The 20,995-nt window shown below is 40.4% G+C and overlaps 1 protein-coding gene across 1 annotated transcript in view; it reads left to right on the top strand.

The window, feature by feature from the left end:
* ZGRF1 (zinc finger GRF-type containing 1) overlaps window positions 1-20,995 on the top strand; it is a 329,862-nt gene that overhangs the window by 212,630 nt on the left and 96,237 nt on the right. Inside the window, exon 20 of the mRNA XM_053700189.1 lies at window positions 1,728-1,875. Coding sequence (XP_053556164.1) covers window positions 1,728-1,875 — 148 coding nt within the window. The remainder of the gene's footprint in view (window positions 1-1,727; window positions 1,876-20,995) is intronic.

The following is a 20,995-nucleotide window of genomic DNA, read 5'->3' as shown; positions in this document are numbered from 1 at the left end:
GAAGCAGTTTTTGGTAGAAAAGTACTTCAGGCAGCTGTTTCAGTTTGATTCTTCTGCTTATCATTTCAGTTTTTTTCATTATAAGATTTAATCTTTATTTTGGGTGTGGATTATTTTCAGCGGAATTGGCTGTCTTTATTTTGTCCCTCCCTCTCTAGTGACTCTTGGGTGGAAGATCCACATCTTGGGTAGTCATTATCCCATACGTCACTAGCTCATGGACTCTTGCTAATTACATGAAAGAAAACATAATTTATGTAAGAACTTACCTGATAAATTCATTTCTTTCATATTAGCAAGAGTCCATGAGGCCCACCCTTTTTGTGGTGGTTATAATTTTTTTGTATAAAGCACAATTATTCCAATTCCTTATTTTTTATGCTTTCGCACTTTTTTTCTTATCACCCCACTTCTTGGCTATGCGTTAAACTGATTTGTGGGTGTGGTGAGGGGAGTATTTATAGGCATTTTGAGGTTTGGTAAACTTTGCCCCTCCTGGTAGGAATGTATATCCCATACGTCACTAGCTCATGGACTCTTGCTAATATGAAAGAAATGAATTTATCAGGTAAGTTCTTACATAAATTATGTTTTTTGTTAATTTTTTTGGATTTTGCAAAGGTCAGAAAGCTATGGCTGTTACTTTAGCAGCTTGGCTTAAAGCCTTAATTCACAAGGCTTACACATTGCTACTTCTTGGGCCTTTAAAAATTAGGCTTCCATTGAACAGGTTCTTAAGACAGCTACATGGTCTTCTTTACACACTTTTTTTTAAAGTTTTATCACTTTGATGTGTATGCTTTTTCTGAGGCCTTCTTGGCAGGAAAGTTCTGCGGGCCATAGTACTTGAATAGTAAAATCATGCCTTCACTGTTTGCCTCCATATTCACGTAGTCTTGTGGACTCCACGGCTTGGTTATTGATTCCCACGTGTGATAACTGGTGGACTCTCACCATCTCATGAAAGAAAGAAAAAAAAATATGCTTACCTGATAAATTAATTTCTTTCATGATGGTGAGAGTCCACGAGTCTTGATCTTTCTTTTTGTTCAGGTGGCAGCAGTATTTGTTTTAAAACTTCTTTGCCCCACTTTATCGTTTCTGCTTTTCTTTTTTCCTCTTCCACTTGGCTATATGTATGACTAATCATCTGGGAGGTATTTAAAGATCTGGTCTCCTCCTTCTAGTGGTCAGGAGGAGATTGTTCCCACACGTGATGACTCATGGACTCTCTCCATCATGAAAGAAATTAATTTATCGGGTAAGCAGAAATTTTGTTTTTTAGTAGTCATTATATGCTCTTTTAACACCTAGACTTCTTTAGGACGTTCCATTCTGTCCTAAAAGTGCTGGGCTTTAGCACCTTTAGGATGGCTTTAAACATCCTAGCTTTTACAGCATCCCACTTCCCTCCTTGTAAAAACGGTGGTGGATCTGACTAGGGGATGTTCCGAGCAACGGAGACAACCCCCCAGCAGCCAATCTGTGCCATTTTAAGTCACATGATCGCAGTGATGATCACGTGACTTCCTTTTTTCACTTTTATTTACTAGGACGGTTGCTTCCGACCTGAAAGGGTTAAATGTTTATAGTTTCTTTTGTCAATAATATCAATGAACTAAACTCTACTTTTAGAAGTGGGTTTACAGAGAAATATTACATGTCATTGTTTGCAAAAAGTGTAGATCTCATGTATTTAATTGCTTTTATGATACTTTAATTTATAGCTTACATTCTGGATCTGAAAATGATAGTGAACAACTAAAGGAGCTACTTGCACTTCTAAAGGAAGACTTGATGCCAGTAGAGAAGGCATATGTTAGAAAAAGTATTGAGCAACATAAATTAGGCACCAACAAAGTACTGCTTGGTCAGGTATGTAACAGTTTGTGTTCGGCTTTTAACCATGTGTTATTTTCATTGTTTTTTTTTCAGGGCTGGCAACGTTACAATTACCCCCAAAATAAATTATCCAAGGAGCAAATTGTCATATTGTGTTTTTGTAGTGTTAATCAATTTAAAGGGACATTTTGTTTATATGCATAACTAAAAAGTTGACAAGAAAATATCACATGAACATCTCTATGTAAAAAAGGAAGATATTTTATGTCAACTTTTCTTCAGCTCATGGTAAAAACAAGAAACAGACAATTACTATAATTAGTGCTAAGATCACACTTCACTTTACAATAATTTCATGGGATTTCACTGCTATGTTGTGAGATTTCATAGTAAACTTTATTAAACTGCAGAGGGAAATAAAGTGACACTGCTTACACATGCATCCAGATGCATGCTTGCTTGCAAGTACCAGGACTAGCATCCTAATTGGATGCTTAAAGTCCCTTATTAGTGGGATGTGGATACCAAGGCCGGATTGGCCTACCAGGACACAAGAAGATTTCCCGGTGGGTCACTGGGCTGGACAGCTACAATTTAAGGCATTGGTGCTACTGGTGAGACAGTGCAGCTGTATTATCTTTCTTTTCTCATCTGAGCTTTTTGTATTAAGGTCACAAAGTGTTTCCTTAAAAGTTTTATTTTGGGGGGCGAAGCTAACCGCTAACAGAGACAGACGTGCTGTAGAGGAGCTCCTGACTTTGAGATCTATTAAAGTGCTTTTATACCCAATTTATCTTACCTTCTAAATATAAAATTGCTCAATAGCTTTCTCAGAAGACTACTACATCACGTTAAACCTAGAGCTTGACTACCTTGCTGAGATTTCCTGGCCTTCAGTGACAGTCAGACCGGACTTGATCCCAGCACCTTGGGGAACACTTTGCAGCTGCTCCGGAGGGTCGGGGATCCGCTCCGGAGCAATCATCAGCTGCAAACTGTCTTTCTGGTAAAAAGATGAGGCCTTCAAACTTTTCTCTGGAGGCCTATGAGTGACGCCAAACAACGACACCACATCACTCCACCTTGCATCCTTACCCACCCATCGGAGTGCAGCCGGTGAGACCACACCAACCTACCTTCCAGCGGTTTGCAGGTTCGCCTGCCTCCACTATCAGCGACCTTCTTCTGGGATCTCTGCGGGCCGAGACCCGCGTCCTTCTTCTACCTGCGCCTTTTGGCGCGCAACCCCGCCATCTTGTCGGGTGCCTCCCTTGTCCTGCAAGCCGGGATCAAGTGCGGTCGGAAGCCAATCGAGCGGATCCATACGCCGCCTTTTGGAGAGGAGTCTCAGCCAAGTCGGAGGGGCCAGCTTGCGGATTGTGAGCTGTGCTGAGTGACACTCTTGCAGAACTTGACACTCTGCTCCTGGGATTGCACTCCGCCCGACGTCCAAGCCACACAGTTAAAGGTGGGGGGGCCAGATAGGGAGACAGAGGGCTTTAGAGGGGCTCCCTCAGATACAAAGACTTGACCCTTACGCTACAACTCGCATTCGAATCTGCCATTGAAACTTGACTCTAGGTGTTGTTGTATCTCTTGTGAGGGCCATAACTTGTTTTAATCCTTTTAGAGCAGCACTTCAAGACACAACGGTGTACCTTGAGAGACACCAGGGACATAACCCCTTATTGCCAGGAGACTCTTCTATACCACTAACGGTGGGTACTGTTTGCTTTTGATTTGAGTCTACACATGGACTGTTTCAACATATAAGTTCACAGAGCTGGGTGCTATCCATACCATAGTGAACATACCATAGGGGACACAGCAACTTCATTCACATATTCTCCTCTCACGGCTGTGAGACCCCATCTAGACTTCTCATCAGAGACTTATATGTATTAGGCTGCTGCGTCAGCGCTATTGTCCTTAGGTCTATCACCTGAGGTGTAGTGTTATTTGATACCTTGATCTAACAATAACATTTTCTCCCACAGGTTTCTTACAGGGCTTAACCAGTTAACTGTATTGTTTCACTGTGTTGTATTTTGTTTTAAGCAGCTTATTACTAGCACCATAACACAAAACTAGGCTCCCTGTGATTTATATTGTTTGGATTCATATTTTGTCAGTATTGTGTATAATTCCTATCAATTAAGCACTCGCAGAAGGGGGCTGACGTTTGTTGGCTCCCTTGTGCCCCTCCCTTTCTGGCCCCGCTGACCTGGGTTGGCCGCATCCCCACCTCGCTTGTACTTGCCATTACCTTGTTTGTGCCATCTCGGCGAGGATTAGCATTGTAACCCCAGCTTAAGCCCCAAACCCTTTCATCTGACCTCTACAGACGCTCCTCTGGCACACTAAAAAGGCCCCCACTCCCTGTCACCCTTCCTATTGCATTTCATAGACCCTTTAAATTCATAGTTGCTGCGCCAACCTCTTATACTTAGACCACCTACCTAAGTTGTAGTATTAATCTGTTACCTAACCTTAACCTTCCTTTTACAAGGGTGCTGTAACCAGAGTTTTGTGTGCTATTGGTCCTCATTGATTTGTTTAAGTAAACCTTGTAGTCTGCGGCCACACTTTTTTAGTTATTGCTGTTGTGAGACCCCTAGCTGGTCCTCCCTTTCCGACTCAGCTTGTCTGAGTTGGTCACCTTCCCTCCCCTTTTTTCCCTTCCTCCGGGTCGTATCCACTGTTCCTGGGCCGGCTAGGGGTGCGTGGGCTCTAGAAATTTCTTCGCTCAACCTGTGCCGGGGGGTTCCGGCTGGCCCCTGCCCCTGCTTGGTGATTTTCTCTGCCTCCTTCCCTGCAGGTAGAGTTCTGGTCTGGTCTTGACCGTTGAAATGGAGGGGTAGGAGCCGGGTGGAACTTCTAGGCCTCACTCCTTAGGTGCATGCTTATTCTCGTTTGTAAATGTAACTAATGTGCCTTACTGTAATGTAACTAAATTTGATAATCTAACTTAGCCATACACAGCCTGGTCTGCTTATTATTTTGCTTCTAGGATCACTCCTTAAGTGGCCGGACGGTCACTCAGTCACAAAGAAAATGCCCCACACCGCCAGGCGACAGTCTAGAACCCCTGGTCCAACTAAGAAAACCGTTCTGGACCACTTTACACAGTCAGTTAGGAGACCAGAAGATGATGCACATGATGACCTTAGTGAACCAGAATCAGTTGAAGAGAGGTCCCAACCTGATGCTGCTCCACTCTCCAGACCTCAACACTATATCAAAGAGGAAACTCTTAAAAAATGTTTGCGCAGCAAACACGTTCCATCACAAAAGAAATCCAAAGGAGCCATGCTGAGCTCAAGAAGGACATTGGAGAAATTGGAGATAGGGTGGACTCTCTAGAGAGAAGGCAAGACGATATTACCACAGACCAGACAAATCTACTTGCGTACTCTGAGTCGCTGGCTGACCAGTTAAGTCAACTTGAATTCAAACTGGCGGATGTCGAAGATTGTGCCCGACGGAATAATATTAGATTCCGGGGCATTCCGGAGGATGTTTCATCCGCGGACCTGCAGAACTACTTGTCAGAACTCTTCAATAATTTGTTGGATTCCACCGAAGGTATGACCACCACAATGGAGAGGGCTCACAGAGCCTTACGTCCAAGATCTGTCTCACAAGACAAGCCTAGAGACGTTATTGTTTGCTTTCACAGCTTCCTCTTCAAAGACAAGCTTATGCAGGCCGCCTTCCGTAAACCACCGTTGGCAAAGAAATTCCAAAATCTTCAACTGTTACCAGACCTATCGGCTCACACTTTGCAAAGTCGCAGACTATACCAACCAGTCACCTCTGAGCTTAGAAAGGGGGGCCTTAAATACCGATGGGGCTATCCAGCCAAACTGATTATCTCTAAGTAAAACCAAACTTACATTGTATCATCACTGGCTCAAGGTTCTACTCTACTCGCACAATGGGGCCTCATAAAAGGTAGTACAATAGAACCTGCTCCTGTCAAGACAAGACTGAGAGCCACAGCACCCGATTGGCCTCCTAGGGATCAGCGGACCAAAAGACTGAAAACGCAAACAATACAGGACTCTCAGGGACCTTCTGTGGCTCCACCTTGACCATTGGAACACGCCAGATGGTAATGTTGCTCTTCATTCTTGAATACTTGTTCTCCTGCTTTTTCTCCCCAGCATGGCCTAAAGGAGACCCTTAACATAAGAAGTGCCTAATCAGATCTAAATGAAACCAGATCTCTGTCTTTTGTTATAATTTAGCTAAAAACAGGATGTTGATGTTTCCAGATACTTTATTTCTTGTTGATACCTTCTTTATTGCAGTTTGTGTTGCATTAGAACGTTACAAGGGGTCATCCTGGCACAGGTTGAGCATTTTTTTGTCCCGCTGGGGAGATAATGATAATGATAAAGTTGCTGATGTTACAGCTATTGTTGGCTAATGTTTTATTGTTATTGCTTATGTTTATTTATTACTTTACTATGGCATTACTAATTAGATGACTCCATATCATAGATACACACGAGACTTATTTTGTCTATAGATGGAGTGAGGCCGGATAACCCGGCCCTTTAAATAAAAAAAATAAAAATAAAAAAAAACTCTTTGCTCCTCACACAGCTCCCCCTCCACATAGGTAGCCCACGCCAGGGTTCCAACTAGGTGGACTATTTCCACCTCAAAACCCAGTACAGCACTTAATGATTTATGATTTAATCTGAAATTCTTACATAGCTATATTTTCATTGTTCCTTCCCCCCTCCCTCTCCCTCTCCACAACAATGGCAAACCGACTTAGACTCCTTACTCACAATGTGAGAGGCCTTAATTCCCCCCACAAACGAAGCCTTTTGGCCCGGGAACTCCAACATCACAATCCTGATGTCGTCTTTATACAAGAGACTCATTGGAAGTTAGATTCACCTCAACGCTTTCATTCCTGTTCCTACTGGATACCTGACCACTCTCCTTTTACTAAAAAAGCTAGGGGCACGGCCATACTTTTGCATCACAGAGTGGCTTATGAACCCATACAGGTATTTAGAGATCCGCAGGCCAGGTACACCATCTTAATCTGTAAGCTAAACCACGTACTTCATACACTAGTATCCATCTACCTCCCTAACTTTCACCATCCCGCATGCCTCCGTAAAATTCTTCAGTTAGTTGACCAGTACAGACAAGGACAAGTTATTTTGGCGGGCGACTTTAACATGACTTGGGACCCCTCCTTGGATTGCAAAACCAAGACTTCTGACAGTACCAACCCCCAGGCAAACAGTATCTCTGCTAAGCTCCGGAGTGTAATGTCTCATTACGGCTATTTTGACGCATGGAGATCCTTGCACACTAGAGAAAGAGATTACACTCATTATTCACACCCCCACATAACTTATTCTCGACTAGACCATATGTTTTGCCAAGCAGAGACCTTGGACTCTGTTATACGGTCGGAGATTGCTTTAAGCTCCTGGTCGGACCATGACTTACTTTTAACTGACCTGCAACCCACGGACAAGCCATTTCCCCAGGCAGGTTGGAGTCTCCCACGTCACATCCTAACAGACATTGCTTTTAGAGAGGAACTGAGACGCGATTTATCTGAATTGCTTAGACAAAACGACAACGGGCAAACCCCAGATGATACTCTTTGGGGTGCCATCAAAGCAATGGCTCGAGGCCTCATAATTCGCAAACAGAGCCATTTGAGAAAGTTGGCCAGCTTAACACTTGCGCAGGGGCACACCAAACTCAGAAATCTGGAAACATGCAACCGGGTCTCTATTTCAGCAGACAGAGCAAATTAGAGTAGTTAGGGACCATATCAACCAACTGGAGTTAAAGCGAACCCAGTGCACCCTTTCTAAGCTAAAGCAACTCTTCTATCATAAGGGAAACAAGGCTGATACTCTTCTAGCCAATAAATTACGGAACAAACATAGTGCTACCCGCATTTTACAAATCCTCCATAATAATAGGCTACATAAGAAACCGTCCCTGATAGGTGAAAGTTTTGCAGATTTCTATTCCAAATTATATAACATTGACACTGCGGAAAACTCAAAGCCTTCCTCCATACCCGATATCAATAGGTACTTATCTACCCTGAATTTACCCACGCTCACGGCAGAGCAGCAAACCGCGCTTACCATGCCAATCTCGCTGCTTGAAATTAAGCAGACCATCAAGCGCCTGAAACCTTTTAAGGCCCCTGGCCCTGATGGGTTCTCTGCTCAGTTTTATAAACAGTATATTCACGAACTCGCTCCATACCTGCTTAGGTTTTTTGATTTAGCAGGTAAGGATGGGTCTTTCAAGGAAGAGTTTCTGCAGGCTGCTATTGTTACGATACCCAAACCGGACAAGGACCCTTCTCTCTGTTTAAATTACAGACCGATTTCCCTGATCAACATGGATATTAAGATCTATTCCAAGATTTTAGCTATCCGCATCGGCAAACTATTACCGGATCTAATTAACCCTGATCAGGTAGGGTTTATCTACAACCGAAAGGGTCCGGATAACACTAGGCGCCTCATTAATATCATAAGTGAGTCAACCAGGATGAACAAGCCCTTCTCAGTCATCTCTTTAGATGCTGAGAAGGCTTTTGACCGAGTTTGGTGGGAATACCTGTGGGAAACACTCCAATCCTTTCATTTTCCGTCCGCAACCTGTACGGCCATTAAGGCTTTGTATTCGGCTCCAACGGCATTTGTTAGAGGTTTAGGATTTCGGACCTCGGCGTTTAGCATATCGAATGGCACTAGACAGGGGTGTTCACTCTCACCCCTGTTATTTGCCTTAGCGATTGAACCTCTGGCCATGACAATCCGGTCAGACGCGTCCCTACCAGGGATCAGACTTTCGGGCACACTGCACAAAATCGCACTGTTTGCAGACGACGTCACCATATTTACTGCAGACCCTGCCAAGGCTATCCCTAGATTGTTAGATACTTTGAGGATATTTGGAGATCTCTCCTTCTATAGACTCAACGCACACAAAACTGAAATTTTTTGGTGGGGATACCCGCAATCCTACATCCGTAAGCTGAAAGACAGATACAATTACAAGTGGTTGACTGAGCGGATTACCCATTTAGGAGTAAAACTGTCTACTAGTGTCCCACAAATGATAAAAGATAATTACTCCCCCTTACTAACAGAATTATGTAACCTTAAAAACATGTGGGACCATAAGTCCATTTCATGGATGGGAAGAATAGCTTCTCTTAAAATGTCTTTCCTCCCTAAGTTAACCTACCTGTTTCGCTGCTTACCAATTAGAGTCCCTATGCATCTCCTCTTCCAATTTCAGAGTGAGATCACAAAGTTCATTTGGCTTGGCAAGGCAAGGCCGCCGGAATCGCCCATATGACTTTGCAATTCCCCATCCCCTCAGGTGGACTCGCATCTCCGTCGGTAGTGAAATACTACGAAGGAGCCATGCTAACGCATATCTCCCAATGGGGAGTACTCCAGTCTTGTGACAGGTGGAGAGAACTTGAGCAGGCATCCTTGCCACCCAGTGTTCTCCTTAGAGATGTTATTTGGATCCCACCGCACCGCCGCAGAACAATGGGCATAAGCAACCTGGTCATTCTGGAGTGTTTATCAATCTGGGATAAGCTTAGGCATCGTCAGCTCATTGCTCCCCATCCCTCTCCTATAACTTCGGTAGCTGGACTACTCACGAGCTTACCTGACACTCACCCTAACACGTGGGCTCGGCTACGGATTACTAAAGTTTCAGACTTCTGGTCTGTCACACAGCCGGATGAATTTATAACCTTAACGCAGCTAAATCAGCAGGCAGCCACCCCTAAGTTCCTCACTTTTGAAATGGTTAGGATCCAGAGCTTTTTAAAAAGCTGGGGCTAACTTCCGTACGCCTCTCGTCCCCCTACTCCCTGGGAATCTGTCTGGCAAGGAGGACGCAGACTTGTCAGGCCACTATCGATACACTATGCCCTTCTAGACAGCACTTCCCCGCCTACTTTGGCTCCGCATTTCTTTAGATGGGACACCCTCCTATGTATCGAGACCTCTACTAACTCTTGGCAAAGGGCCATCCAGCTGACTAAAAAGACCTTACATTGTGTAACAATGTTCGAGACATATTATAAAGTTCTCTCACATTGGTACCTTGTTCCTACCCGATTGTCTAAAATGTTCCCAGGAACATCTCCCCTATGTTGGAGAGGCTGTGGCCTTCATGGTAGTTTGCTACACATTTGGTGGGAGTGCCCCATTATTAGACCCTTGTGGGAAAGAGGAATACGCACCCTTACTGATTACGGCTTTAGAGTATCTGCTGGTCCAGCGCTTGCCCTTCTCCATCTAGGCCTTCACGTCCTTCCCAAGCACCAAGGTCTCTGGCGTTTATCTATTGGCCTTGATCAAAACTAATATAGCCAGGGCTTGGAAAAGAGATACTCCTCCTAGCTGGAAGGATGTTGTCCACACAATGGCCTACTTGTACACTAGGGAAAAGGCTATATACTTTGATCTTAACAAATCTGACCTGTTTGAAATGGCTTGGGCTGATTGGAAAGACAACCACAACACTATATGGCATCCACAAATTCTGGCAAATGACGCCCAACTGACAGCGACCTGACTACTCTCCTCCACTGACATTATGCGCAGATGTCTAGAAGTATTGACTGTAGCATAACCCCCCTCCTTATTCCACACATATGTGCCCCCCTATCCTTCCCCCCCTTTCTTTTCCCTGTACTCAATATATTTAAGCTGAAGTGCTCTACTGTATAATCATTGATCCACTCACCCTCACAAGAAATAATTTGTAATTTAACTTTGTACAGGGTGAGACCAACTTGATGTATTCGAATCTGGTTGGCCTTGTTTTGTTTCTTTTTCTTTTCTTTTCAAACGTACAGAACTTTCTGTGTAGGGTCAGAAGACCCTATATTCTACTTAATTTTATTGTTGAAAAGGGGTCCTGCGAGTCCCCAATATTTATGTTATGGATTTGCAAAATTTTGAATAAAAAACAATATTTAAAAAAAAAAAAAAAAGTTTTATTTTTTAGACCATGTACCATTTTAGTGGCCCTCTAGTCATGACACACTTTTAATATATACACACACATGGGCACACACATATACTGTATATGTATATATATATATATATATATATATATATATATATATATATATATATATATATATATATATATATATGGATCAAAAATTCCACTTGCCAACTCGCATTTGGCGAGTGAAATTTATGCAGTGGCGAGTAAGTTTTAGTTCAGCAAGGAGCAGGGTGGAACTCATGCTGCAGATCTGGCTCACTATTGATATGGCTCACTAATTAAAGTTGTTTCCCAGACAGTGGCGACTCTGAAGCAGCCGCCTAATTAGAGAGCCGCCACTGAGTCTGATAGTCTCTCTCCAGACCGTCTCCTACCCCCTACCATCCTCACATCACCGCCATGCTTGTTGATTGGGGCAGTCCGGGTCACGCCCACTTCACTGTCAGATCAGGTCAGGATGCAGCGCTGAGCGCGCTCAATTCAAATTGGGCATTTGTAAATAGCTAGCTAGCGAGTTTAGTGTGGACCGGACCGGTGGCGGCTTCAATGTGGCAGTGAGTGTGACGATGAGAAGGGTGTCACTTCCAGGAGACTCAGCAACAGGTGAGAAGAGCAGTTCCTGGCACCGGCAGGTAGATTTTTTCCACTGTTAGCCCTGCTGCGGGCTAGCAGTGCACAGGACTCGGTCAGCAAGTCACAAACCGAGAGAGTTAACACGGTATTGAAACAAATATGTCTTGGGCTGCAGTCTCATTTTTTTATTACTGTAATAATAATATGAGACTGCAGCCCAAGACACATACGTTTCAACACCTTGTTAACTCTGTAGACTAAGGTGACTGGATTGCCCTGCATGTTGCAAGTTTGTCTCAGGCACCGGAATGGTTGAGCAAGTTTTTTTTAGCTGTGCCCTGCACAACTATGGTAGCATTTGCAGCAGGGGCGTAACTATCGGTGGTGCAGAGGTGAGTTCACACTTTATGGGGGGGGCCAGCTGCTTCAGCAAAACAAAACTTTTATTAAAAAAAAATCAAGATTTTTTTTTAGCACGGCCACAAACATTTTGTTTGACCTCCTGCCTGTCACCTGTGCACTGATATCCATTGGCCACCCGGAACTTAGTTCCACTGTCTTCCATCAAATCCATGATCCTATTATTATGACTGGCTTTTGCCGCGGTTGGCTGCTCTCCTGACTGACTGCACACGTAGCAGTCAATCAGTGTGAGAGACTTAGAGTCAGTCTGTAGCACCGCGGTTGCAGAGGCAGCTGAGCGAGAGCGGCTAGAAGACAGCTAGGAAAGTGGCATTGTTGTGGCAGGTAAGGCAGCTAATCTAATATGATATATCTAAAGTTGAACTTACTGGACTGGTCCGGATTTGTCCATACCCCCCAGCAATCCTATAGAAGTTAGAACCTCCGTTCAGGTAAGTTGCAACATTTTGGAACATACTCATCCTACAGAATTTGAGCAGCAGTCAGTGTCACTTTACAAATGCAAGGCCAGACTTTATAAAACTAGATGATTACCAAAGATGCAAATCCTCCAGGGCACAAACTTTGCGATAGCAGAAAAAGTTGCAGAATATCTGTCACTGTTTCACAGTATAAGACAGGCGAACAGACATAGTAGAACTAAAGTGAACTGTACTTTAATTTTTATTAATGATTTCATCCAGTCGTTATATATCCCATCAACCAATAGTTTCTCCATACGCAACTATAGCACATGGATGATGATGTTTGCTTTTTGTAGACTTTTCTAATTCTCTAATATGGTGACTGACCTAACCATTCACATGGTCCATAGTATAGGCAGTCATTTTACAGACTATAGATTTATCTTTACATTTGCTATTTGTAAATCACTCTTTAGTTGTTTATGTGCATCTCAAGGCCTGGCTGTCTTTCTTCTCAGTTTCATTATCTCTCTCCTGCTGACTCTGAATGTCTCACTCTCTCTCTAGTCTGCTCTGTTTTGCTCACTGTTCTGCTGATATTAATATATATTTTATTGCTCCCTCAATCATCCTCTAGCTCTTACTGATATCCCTTTTAAAACACAACGTGACAGGAAGCACAGACAGTCACTTTAACATGGATAATACACACACTGAGACAGAGAGCATGCATATGACAGGTAGCACACACACACTGTGACAGGGAACACACAAACACTGTAACAGGGAGCACAGAGCATATATAGACAATGTGACGGAACACACACACACTTACACTGTGACAGGGAACACACACATACTCACACTGTGACAGGGAACACACAAACACTGTAACAGGGAGCACACACACATACATACGCTTCAACAGAGAGCATGTATGCACAATGTGGCAGGGAACACACACGCACACACAGTGACAGGAAGCGCACACACAGTGACAGAAAGCATACACACACTGTGACGGAGCACACACACACTGTGACAGGGAGCACACGCACACTCACACTCACACACTGTTTCAGAGATGTCTGAAATTTTAATGTTGCTCTGTCACAGTGTGTGTGTGTGTTCCATGTCATGGTGTGTGTGTGTGCTACCAGTTATAGTGTGTGTTCCCTGTCACAGTGTGTGTGTGTGCTAAAATAAAAATAAAGTTTCTACACTGGCTAAACATATGAAAAGAAATGTTGAAGTAGTGGGCGTGACGTGGGTATGCAGTGGGCGGGCGAGTGGGCGTGGCCTGGGTATGCAGTGGGTGGGATCAGAAGTGGCGAGTAACATTTTTGGCCTAGCTAGTAGCTTAGGACCTGACATTTTGAGCCCTGATATATATATATATATATATATATATATATATATATATATATATATATATATATATATATATATATATATATATATATAGTGTGTGTGTGTGTTTATATTGTGCTGATGCTTTTAGGGCCGTTAAACAATTTAAGATAGTAATTTAAAATGATAAAATGAATATATTAAAAAAACTCTGCAATATACTTTCATTATTTATTTTTCCTCTTTTCCTGTAATTCCATTCTGAAATTGTGAGCTTTTCAGTTCCTGTTAAAAAAAATGGAAGTGCAGAACACTGTTATATTCCACACAGCCGTTGGCTGAACACTCTAGTGTCCTATTTATTTTATCCACAGCGGAGAAGGTAACCAAAGTTACAACATGGCAGCTCCCATTATTTTATAGACCCTAAAACTTTATTTTATCAATATTTAAACAGCTAATGAAACTTTAACAAATACATCTACATGTTATTCTCAGACTAATCTTTTCTTTGAATGCATCAATCTATCTAGTATTTATTTAGTATTTTATGTTCCTTTAACCACTAGTGTGTGAAGTAACAAAAGAAAATTCATAATCGATAATGTAAAAATGCAGGTATTTCCTGTATTGAATATAATAGGAGCCATGGCCCTGCAGTCGGCATATACAGATTACCGAGTCAATCAGAGCACCTCCCACCTCTGATAATTCAGCCAATCATTAGCCCCTAAAAAGTTTGGTAGCTTTTCCCACTTTCGCAGGATGCACCAATCTGTGGAAAAAAGGGAGGCTATAGTAGCACCCACTGAGAGTAAAGCTCTCTATTTGTTTACTAAAACTATAAATGAAAAAAATATATGAATATTAAAATACACCGTTCAGTAAGATTTTGCTAATTAAAAAATACTGATAAGTGAATTGCACCAAAATGTGATATCATTTATGGCAAAAGTTGACCATCAACAGTATAGCATACGATACTTGATTTTGGAACTGTCATTTATCCACTTATCACAATGAATAAATAATAAATATATGATAACAGTCAAATATTATATGTTTATGTGATGGTTACACCAATATAGTGTAAAAGGTGACAAACACTCATCTGCGTGAATTATTTGTACTTAAATATGGCAACTATTATGTCAAACCTATATAATGTATGTGATAAAATAGACATCTATGATGTGACACCGTTGTGTATGTTATTTGCCTATGTGCACCCCATACTTAAAGGCAAGACTAATATATGTGTTGATTTGTAAACTAAGTGTGTATAAAAATCATCCCAAATTATGTGTCAGCAAGAAAATAATTATATTTCTTTCATACAGGTGGTGAGAGTCCATGGGATTTACCTTTCTTAAACACTAGTAGGAGGCAAAGATTCCCAAACACCAAGAGCACTATAAAAAAAACCTCCACTCAAGGAAGGTGAAGATTGGAGCTATGCATATGATTCTTCAGTGAGAGGAACCTTTAGTCTATGTTGAGGCCCATTTCTCCCTCAGAGTACAGTATTTGTCAGAGGGATGTGTATTAGGTACGGTTAGTGGCTTTCTTTTTCAGCCAATGGGATTTTTTTTTTCACAGACCTTAAGTAGTGGTCGCAGGGACTTGTCTTTTGCCTCCTCTTATGGATCTGCAATATACTCCTATTCCATAACCTTTGCTGATATGTTCCAGTACTGCTTTGGCTTTCTGTAATGGAGCCTTCTGATTTTGTCCCTAAATCTACATTAGAAGCGGGGTCCTCTGAACACTTTCCTGTTTATTTTAAAAAGGCTGATGTATCTCCTTCAGCTTATTTATATGACTCATATTTAAATGTTAAAAACTAAAAATATATATAGGGGACACCCTAGGTCAAATGAGGTTACTATTTGAGTGTTCAAATCTAAGTATGGATATATAATAATCAATTTAACAACAATCTATCAATGATAGTAGATCAAAAGAATGGTTACAATGAAGAGATAGCAAAAAATGGATATGATTATGAAAGTCCCATATATCAGTAGAGGATATATTGCAATAAACCACCAGAGTGTGTAGTTAAAGTCCAGGTCCAGGCAGCTGTCTGTGAGTGGATCAAAGGCTAGGATCAGTAGTCTGTAGAAAATAGAAGTTAACAGAAGTGCCACATTGCCTAGTATTGTATGTACTTGTGTGAAATTGTACATAAAATGTTTCACTCATGTTTATTGGAGCACCCCTCTTGGTGCAAATAAGAGCAGGCTGGAATCAAACAGTCAGCCAGCAGACTGGCCTCCGGTGTAGCACCAACCACAGTGGATCAGGTTACTGTGTCCCAAGGAATCTTTACACCATATAGTAAGGTGCTGGTGATTGAAGGTGGTATAACAGCAGGTGGTAAGATCAAAACGTACTTTATTAAAATCAAATAAAAATAGCAATGCGTTTCTCAGCCAACCAGTGACTGTTTCATCAGGCTTAATACAACAGATACAAATCACTTGCTATATATACCATACATATAATCAATACAATGAACAATACCTGTAAGGGGTGTCAACCACCCAGGTGTCAAGCCAACCAACATAAACAATCTGTACATATATTTTCCCATTTATACAAGAAACATACATATCAAATAGTAAATGCATATTATTCTGTATAAAAAATAAGTTTCTATTTAACTATGTGACTCCGAGCACACACATGGAGTAATGGCGTTTTTTAATAGAAAAAGTTTGGTGATTGATTTTATACAAGATATTTGATCATCGGATCAAGTGCTGTTTTTGACACATCTCTAATATATCAAATTATTACTATTTTTATATAATAAGGTTATGTTTATACAGAATAATATGCATTTTCTGTTCGATATGTATGTTTTTTGTATAAATGGGAAAATATATGTACAGATTGTTTATGTTGGTTGCCTTGACACCTGCAATTGGTTGGCACCCCTTACAGGTGGTGTTCATTGTATTATATGTATGGTATATATAGCAAGTGATTTGTATCTTTTGTATTAAGCCAGATGAAACAGCCACTGGTTGGGTGAGAAACGTGTTGCTGTTTTTATTTGATTTTAATAAAGTAAGGTTTGAACTTACCACCTGCTGTTATACCATCTTCAATCACCTGCACCTTACTATATAGTGCAAAGATTCCTTGGGACACAGTATCCTGATCCACTGCAGTTGGAGCTACACCGGAGGCCAGTCTGCTGGATAACTCCAGCCTGCTCTATTTGCACCAAGAGGGGTCCTCCAATAAATGTGAGTGAAACATTTTATGTACAATTTCACACAAGTACATACAATACTAGGCCATGTGGCACTTATGTTATCTTCTGTTTTCATATTTAAATGTGTTAATGCATTCAGAACAACCCAATGCTGCTTCTATGGGTATTACTGCTCCTTCTGTTTGTTCCTTACAAGGGAGTTCTACGGACTTTGTTGGCACCTCTCCCGCCTTCACGTAAGTGTAAAAGGTCAGTCCAGAATTTACCATCTACTAGTGCTATGCCTCCTGATGCTAGGATTTCTGTTGATAATCCTGTTGTTTCTTCAGAAGGAGAAGTTTCCTCTGATGTTGAGGAATAATCTTCTAATGCTGAACCTGATTTATCCTCTTTTCTATCACAAGTTGAACATATTTGTTCTCTTTTAAAAGAGGCTTTGCTTACTTTAGGAATTCAAGATTCTAAAGTTTCTGAGGATAAGTCTTCTAATCGTTTCAATTATATCTTTAAAACTGTTGTTTAAACCCCTGAGGTTTTTCCTATTCCTGATACTTTCTCTGAGACAGTTTCTAGAGAATGTTTAAAGCCAGGTAATTCTTTTAATCCATCTGCAAGGTTTAAGAAATTATATCCCTTACCTGCCTCTAAGTAGATGGGGTCATTTCCATTCTGGTTATTCATACTACTATCCCTTTGGAAGATATTACCTCTTTTAAGGACCCTTTAGATAGGAAGTTAGAATCATTTCATAGAAATGCCTTTCTGCAAGCACCATATTTGTTTAGGCCAGATATCTCTTGCTAATGTAGCTGCTGCTTATTCCGTATGGTTACTTAGTCTCTATGAGAAGTTTTCCAATGATTCTGCCAGTGAATATTTTTTTAATCTTTTAGGATTACTCGAGAATGCTAATTCCTTTATTTGTGATGCTGCATTTAACATTATTAAGATTAATGTCAAGAACATGTCCTTGGCAGTTCTTTCTAGAAAGCTTTATGACTTAAGTCCTAGTCTCCTGATATGGGGCTAGATTACAAATGGCACGCTAAGCCTTGTGCGCACGTGATATTGGGTTTATCGCACCTGTTTGTGCGCATAGGAAAGAACGTGCGTATTGAAGGTTGAAAGTAAATGTGATCCCTTGAGCACAATTTAATTTAACACGTGACTTCAGAGCTCTGGTTAACTGTTAGGCTTGACATAAGTGTCTTAAATGTATTTTTGATGTGTTTTACAACTACAGTTACTCTCATAATAACACTGTCTAATAAAAAAATAATAATAATTTAAATTGCAGAAAAAGTTATAAGGGCTCAAAGATATGATGTTTCAGATGTTAGGGAAAAAATAGACTGTATAGGGCTTTATCATAGAGGTACATACATATACATGTCTAAATATGTGTGTGTATATATATATATATATATATATATATATATATATAGATATGTGTATGTGTACATATGTATTTATATGTGTATATATGTATTTATAGACATATATACATATATATGTATAAGTGCATTGGAGTCCTTTGCAGTCAAGTAGCTGAAAACATGAAAAATCATCTATATTCACATTTAATAAAGTGTTTAACTGTGTATGTACTGTAAATATTTCACATTCCAATGTTCTTTACATAGGGAAATGTGTTCTTAGTATTAATAAATAGATATTCCTGTATATTCCTATACCTATATATAATCATCTATATATAGATATAGAAATATATTTTACCAAATAGCATCACATATATATAGAAATATGTCTTTATGAATAAATATAAGATAATCTTCTATGTGAAGAATATTGAAATGTGAAATGTTAATATATTCACGTCAGGTTAGCGCACTTGAGAAAATGCGATCGGATTTGCGCACTAGTAGGGTTTTTTTTTTTTTCAGCTTTCCGCACTCTATTGACTTCTATGGGGGAATACGTTATCACAGTTGCGATATGTTAACTTCAAATTTTTACATGCGTTGGGTTAGCGTGCAAGCAAAAACATTTTACTTTCAACTTGTAATATGCGTGCTGCCCGACATTTGCAAATAGGTTACTTCTAGCAGAGCTAGCGCGGGAGTAATAAATAGTGCTCTACTCGTAATCTAGCCCATGGTGTCTAAATCTTTCAGGGAAAGAAATTGTTTATTTCTGATTTGGATTTTATCATTTCTACTGTTACTGGAGGTAAAGGGGCTTTTCTTACTCAGGATAATAATTCCAAAAGTAAATCTAAATCTTATAATCAAAATTGCGTTTAGGTGGATATCCAAATAGAATACCCTGGTGGAGAAGAAATATTGCCCACGGGGGTCGGTGCTGGATGCCAAAAGGTACAAAATGCAAAAAAAATTCAGAGATAGGAAAGAAACATCCCATTAGCAGTTAGAGGTAACATTACCAAATAAATCACAATTAATTAGTCCCCAAAAAAAGCACAATTACACATACAATATAACACTTATAAAACATAACTTTTATTAAATGAAAAAGGATTAAAAACATTTAAAATAAATATAAAAAGACAGGTGCGTCCAGAGCCCAACTTCTAAGCAAAAAATCAAAGCACAATAGCAATCAAGCTAAAAAGCACAAAAAAGGGTAACTATCCCCATTATAATGTGTGAAACGAAATACAAAAAAATCTCTCATATAAGTCTATCAGTGACTTTTAAGTACTCGCAGGATTTGGTATGCAGATCTGGTTCAGAAGTCTAGTTTTCCTCCAAAAAAGTCAAACTTAGTTCTCAAAACAGCCTTACCCTGATGGAAAATAAGATAAGGGGGATCACAAGAATTCAGATACTCTTCTAGCAGAAAAGATAGCTAAGAGGAACACAACTTTTCCAAGAAAGAAGTGTAATATCCACTTTATGCATAGACTCAAATGGAGGAGCCTGCAAAATAACATCAAGTTAATATTCCAGGGAGGAGAAATTGGCTTAATCCATGTCAAAGCCGGAACAAAACCATGATTTTCAGGAAGATTAGAAATCTTCCTATAAAACAAAACTGAAAGAGCAGAAATCAGTCGTTTCAAAGAACTAGCATATAGGCCCTTATTCAAACAATCCTGTAAGAACTGCAAAATTCTAGGAATTCTAAAAGAATGCCAGAAAAAAACATAATCTATACACCAAGAAATAAAAGCATTCCAGACCTTATTATAATTCTTCCTTGTCACAGGCATACAAGCCTGGATCAAAGTCTCAATCACAGAATTTGAGAGGCTTCTATACTGAATAACTAATCGTTCAATCTCCATGCCATCAATTGTAGAGATTTGAGATCCAGGTGTAAAAAAACGGACCTTGAAACAGAAGGTCTGGTTGAAGTGGAGGAGGCCTTTTAAGGTGGAGTCTTTGGATAACATTAGTCGGGAAATTGTTGTCCCTTCTTTATGTCCTGATCCAAAGTCTTCTTTAGAGAAGTTTCTTCATAATTTGGATATTGTTAGAGCCTTGAAGTATTATGTTGATGCTACTAAGGATTTTAGACAAACTTCTAGTTTGTTTTTTCTTTTTTCAGGTTACAGACAAGGGCAGAAAGCATCTGCTGTTTCTTTGGCTTCCTGGTTGAAGCTTTTCATTCATAAAGCTTACTTGGAAGTGGGTCAGTCTCCACCCAAACAGTTTACAGTCCATTCTACCAGGTCTTTGGCTACTTCCTGGGCTTTCAAGAATGAGGCCTCTATTGATGAAATTTGCAAAGCAGTTACTTGGTCTTCTTGCATACTTTTACTGAATTCTACCATTTTGATGTTTTTGATTCTTCTGAGGCAGCCTTTGGTAGGAAAGTCCTTCAGGCAGTGGTTTCAGCTTAATATGTTTTTTTTACATATAGGCTAATTTAAGTGCATTTTTATATAAATAAAAAAACTGAGAAGAGATCTTTATGGGGTGAGGATTTAGTTTTTGTGAAAAAAGATGCTTTTCTCTTTCCCGTCCTTTCTTTCCAGTACTTGTTTTTTCTTTCTCGTCCTTTCTTTCCAGTACTCGTGGTCTCCACAGCTTGGTTGTTAGTCCCCAGGAGTAAAGGATTGTGGACTCTCACCACCTGTATAAAAGAAAACATAATTTATGCTTGCTTGATACATTCATTTCTTTCATGTTGGTGAGAG

The sequence above is a fragment of the Bombina bombina genome, chromosome 2, assembly GCF_027579735.1.
Source record: "Bombina bombina isolate aBomBom1 chromosome 2, aBomBom1.pri, whole genome shotgun sequence".
Taxonomy (NCBI): Eukaryota; Metazoa; Chordata; class Amphibia; order Anura; family Bombinatoridae; genus Bombina; species Bombina bombina.
The sequence above is the reverse complement of the archived record's forward strand: the minus strand, read 5'-3'. Positions and strand labels throughout refer to the sequence as shown.